At 26.5% G+C, this 4,721-nt stretch overlaps 1 protein-coding gene across 1 annotated transcript; it reads right to left on the bottom strand.

Moving 5' to 3' along the window:
* Positions 1-749: 749 nt before the first annotated feature.
* On the bottom strand, positions 750-2,770 carry LOC112796926 (light-harvesting complex-like protein OHP1, chloroplastic). The gene is made up of 3 exons (XM_025839607.2): positions 2,427-2,770; positions 2,165-2,287; positions 750-994 (listed from the first exon to the last, which is right to left on the bottom strand). Exons 1-3 carry the CDS (start codon positions 2,589-2,591, stop codon positions 926-928), a joined length of 357 nt encoding a protein of 118 aa, XP_025695392.1. The 5' UTR covers positions 2,592-2,770; the 3' UTR covers positions 750-925.
* Between the last annotated feature and the right edge of the window lie 1,951 nt (positions 2,771-4,721).

The raw sequence follows: 4,721 nt of genomic DNA, 5'->3' as shown, positions 1-4,721 counted from the left end.
ATTTGGTTTTCCTTAGGTATACCACAAACATCTTTTTTATGTCAAGAAATGATATTTCACTAATAATTGCTGGTTTAGGAACTATGGTAATGCAGACAAGGCTTTGACAAGGGCATTAAACTTGGCAGAGGGAACCTATGGTGACTTCTATATTCATTTGATTCATTACCTAAACTCAATATAAAAATTTAGTTAGCACTTTTTACAGAACCTGATAATGGCATGACCTGATAATGGCATGTTACGTGGCACGTGGCAGTCATGTTGTGGGCGGTTCTTCCAGCAGGAAAGAGGACTTTCTAAATGACCAAAATAACCCTCAAATGTAAAAAAAAAAAAAAACGAGAATACTAGACCCGCCATTTCAACCAATCGCATTGTGGACTGCTATAGTTTTGCCGTAATTGCGGCCCGTGATTTTCATGAATTGATACATCTTCTGTTTTTCTGCTACAGGTTGAGTATGTCATGTGACAAAGCAGGATTATTTTTTCATAAAATTAGATCATAATGTTGATTGTAGCATTTTCTAGAGCCGTGTATATAAATAACAAATTACTGTGTTACCGAAAAAAAAAATAACAAGTTACTGAACTATTGAAGGCATTTGTTTTGAAGTATTCGTTCATGTAATCAAAATATGCAGCTAATATTTCTTAGAATATCGTGAATGCCACAATATGTGCACAATTTTGAACTGTTTGTTCTACATACAAATAATTTGAAATGATAATCAAGAGAGTACGGTGTTCACCATAAAATTGTATTACTTACGCCAACACCAAGGGTTCTTGCAATTTACAATAGAAGAGATTTTAGATCACAGAAACGTATAGTACCTAATAACAAATCTCTATGAAAATTGATTGTAGAGAACAAGAAAATAAAGTGAAAGAATTGACTGTGACAAGTTTTTCATTAATGTTCAGAGAGGAAGATCAAGGCCTTTGCCAACATCAACTCCAATGACTTGAAGTATTCCCTTGTTTATTATCTGCAACATATACCAACATTTTACAATTATCCAACTTAGCAAAAATGCTTAAGTAGTTATGCAATCAATAACGTAGTTAGAATGAAAAATGTTAAAAGTTGAAAGAAAAAATCTAAAAATATATTATAATTTTGGGTAAAGAAATGTTTTAGTCTTTAATATTTAATATTTGAGCTAAATCCTAATTTCGTTCATAATGTTTAAAACATTCTATTATTATTTCAAACATTTTATTTCGACCAATTTTAGTCTTTTGGTCAAACTTAAAATTTTTTCTAAAAGTATCACTTCTTCTATTATGATTTTCTACTTAGATAGGGATAAAAATCATAATTATCGTGGTCATAGTGATTGTTATAGTGATTTGAGAGTGAAAGAGATAGAATAATAAAAGAAAAAATATAATAGAAAAAATATAATAGAAAAAAGAAAGATAATTTTAGAAGAAAATTTTAATTTTGATTATAAAACTAAAACGGGACAAAATAAAATTAAGACATTGTAAATATTAAGGAAGAAATTATGACTTATATATTGTAAATGTTAGGGATAAAATTTAGCCTAAATGTTAGGGATTCAGAGTACTTGAGTCTATAATTTATATTATCGTCCTATTTTGATAATGTTACTTTTTTTTATTTTCTCTAAATGTCAAAATATAATATAAAAAACGATTTAATTATTTTGTGAGTCTTTATAGTTTTATTAAATTTTTAATTAGGTCTTTATACATTTTTTTTAATTGAGTCCCTGTATCATATTAAATTTTATAATTAAGTCCATGTCTTGACAAAACTATTAGAATTAACAAAATATTTCGTTAAATAAAAGGAATATGTCTGATACTTAACTGAATATTCTGAATAGTCTAACAATATTTTGTTAAATTTCAACACTTTTGTTACAATAAGAGCTTAATTACAAAGTCTAATATGATATAAAAATTCAATTAAAAAAATATAAAAATCTAATTCAAAATTCGATAAAATTATAAGAACTAATGTGACAATTAAACCCCGAAAAAAAAAGTCCCCAATAGAATCAGTTATAAAAAATAGGAGTAATATTATAATTTTTCAAATAATAATAATAATAATAAACCGTCATCCTGTTACTGAGTGACAGCAATATCTATCTATAATGCCAAATGAAATTGTGAAAAACACTCACAAATTCTACAATGAAAACTCCAATGATTCCAATCATGCAAGCTCTAGAGTTCCATATCTCTGCTGTCTTTGTGAACCCAAGAAACGGAGCCTGAAATTGTGGCTGTACTTTTGGAAATTCCACCTGAACAAATAAAAAATAAAATAAACACACATACACACAACTGCTTCATTGAATATAAACAACTTTTATTGAATTTTAAGGAGTATTCTTGTCACCTAATTAACAAAACTTATAAATAAAAAAAGAGAGAAAATCTTACACCAGCAGGGGGCTTGGTTGCTGTGACAGTGAAGGAAACTCTCTTTTGTAACCTATTATTATAACCATTTGGAAGGAACAACAGTTGCTTTTTTGAGTTAACTGAAAGCGTTGTTCCCGCGATGAGTGATGATGGCAATATGGTTGATGAAGTAGCCATGACCATGATTATGGTTGAAACCCACCACTATTTCCTTCACCCGTCCGCTTATCTTCTCTTCCTCTCTGCTTTTCGAGTTCCATTTATTTTTGTGTGGTTCAGATTCGAACACGGTGGAGTGTGGGAGTGGGTGATTAATAATAATAATAATAATAATAATAATAATGTGGGTCAAATTATTTTGTGAGTTTCTGTAATCTTATCAAATTTATAATTAGGTTTTTATAATTTTTTAAAATTATATTTATACTGTTTTTAATTTTATAATTAAGTATTTTTTTAGTATAAAAAATATTAGAATTAATTTAATATTTTTTAGTAAATTGCATGTAATCATAAAAATCTAATTAGATCTTAACTATATATTTTTTGATAAAATATTTTTTTAATTTTAACATTTTTGACATGAAAAGAATCTAATTATAAAATTAAAATCAGTGTAAAAATATAATTAAAAAGAAAAAATATAAGAATTTAATTAAAAATTTAGTCAATCTATAATAATAATAAGGTAAATTTTAGTATGATTTTGCTGTAGTAATAACTATATAAATGCTGTTAAAATTAAAGTCACATTTTGATAATATTCTTTTTAGTCAATACTTTTTAAAAGTGTTGTTTAATAACAAAAAAATATTATTTTAATTTTAGCAAACACTTTAAAACATCATAGTCCTGTAATATAATCATACTACAATGAGCCTAATATTAATAATATACTATAATATAATATAATAATATGCATTATTTTTATATAATTTTATTTTGTATAATATTTTTAACTTTTGATATTAAAAATAGAGTTTAATTTTGTACATAACTGCTCATTTGAATTTATTCTTTTAGATGACTATTTATAAAATAATGTAAAAAATAGTTATTTTTACTGACGTAGCATTATACAATTAGATGCACGTGAAAAATTGCTTTACACTAAAAAAACATCATAATTACATTTTTAAAAATATTTGATAAAAAATAAAAAATAAAAAATAAAAAAAATGTGTAAAAAATATATACTTAAAAATTAAAAAGTAATATAACCATCATTTTTCATATAACAATAGGATTGTACAAAAAAAAAATAATAATAATAATAATAATAATAAATAAATAAATAAATAAATAAATAAATAAATAATCTATACTTAAAATTATTAATTATAAAACTAAATAGTAATTATTATTTTATATATTAATTATTTTTAAATAATAACATATTAAAAGACATGGTTAGAATTGTTATGAGATATTACCTGAAATTTGGATAATTTATTTTGCCTGTACATGAAATCTAAATACTTTTAAGTGGTAGAGAGTACCTACAAAAAATTTTGATGTCTAAATTAGTAAGATATTTAGGACATTTGTACGAGATTAGATTGAAAAAAATACCTCTATGATGTGATATTTATAAAGTAGCTACGTAGGACTTAGTTATTTCATGAAGATGACTTTTGAAGATCATTGGGTTAGCATGAATTTTAAAAAAAAATTAACTTCTATAACAAAGGCACACTTGGTGGATTTAATCGCATCCCGTGCTTCCTTATCGTAGAGAACACCTCCAAAAAATTGGACGTTAACGAGGAGACTTCTTTTGTTTTTACCAGCATATCATCCACATAAACTTCCATAAGATTTTTCAAAAGAGGTCCTTATTCACCAAGTGCTGGTAAGTTGTTCCTGCATTCTTTAATCCAAATGACATAACCGTATAGCAATAGTTAGCCTTTTAGGTAATAAAGGATGTTTTTTTCTCGTTTGGACCGTACATCAGGATTTCAGTATATCCCAAATAAATATCCATGAAGGTCAAGAACTCATACCTAAGCATCGAGTCGACCAAAGCATTAATGCTCAGTAGGGGCTACAGGTCCTTTAGACAAACAAAGAGATCCATATAATCTACGCAATCCTTCACTTTTTGTTTTATTTTTTTTAATCAGAATGATATTGGCTAACCATAGCAGGTATTCGACCTCCCTGATAAATCCGACTTCTAGCAATGCTTGTACTTGTTTGTCAACGACCTTGGCTCGCTCCTCACTGAGCTTTCTCTTTTTTAATTGGACGGGTTTAGACCCTAAAAATATTGTCAATTTATGAGTCATGAGTTCGAGTTTGATACTTAAT

This window comes from Arachis hypogaea, chromosome 4, assembly GCF_003086295.3.
Source record: "Arachis hypogaea cultivar Tifrunner chromosome 4, arahy.Tifrunner.gnm2.J5K5, whole genome shotgun sequence".
NCBI classification, from domain to species: domain Eukaryota; kingdom Viridiplantae; phylum Streptophyta; class Magnoliopsida; order Fabales; family Fabaceae; genus Arachis; species Arachis hypogaea.
Note: the sequence above shows the minus strand (reverse complement) of the source record. Positions and strands in the feature narration are given on the sequence as shown.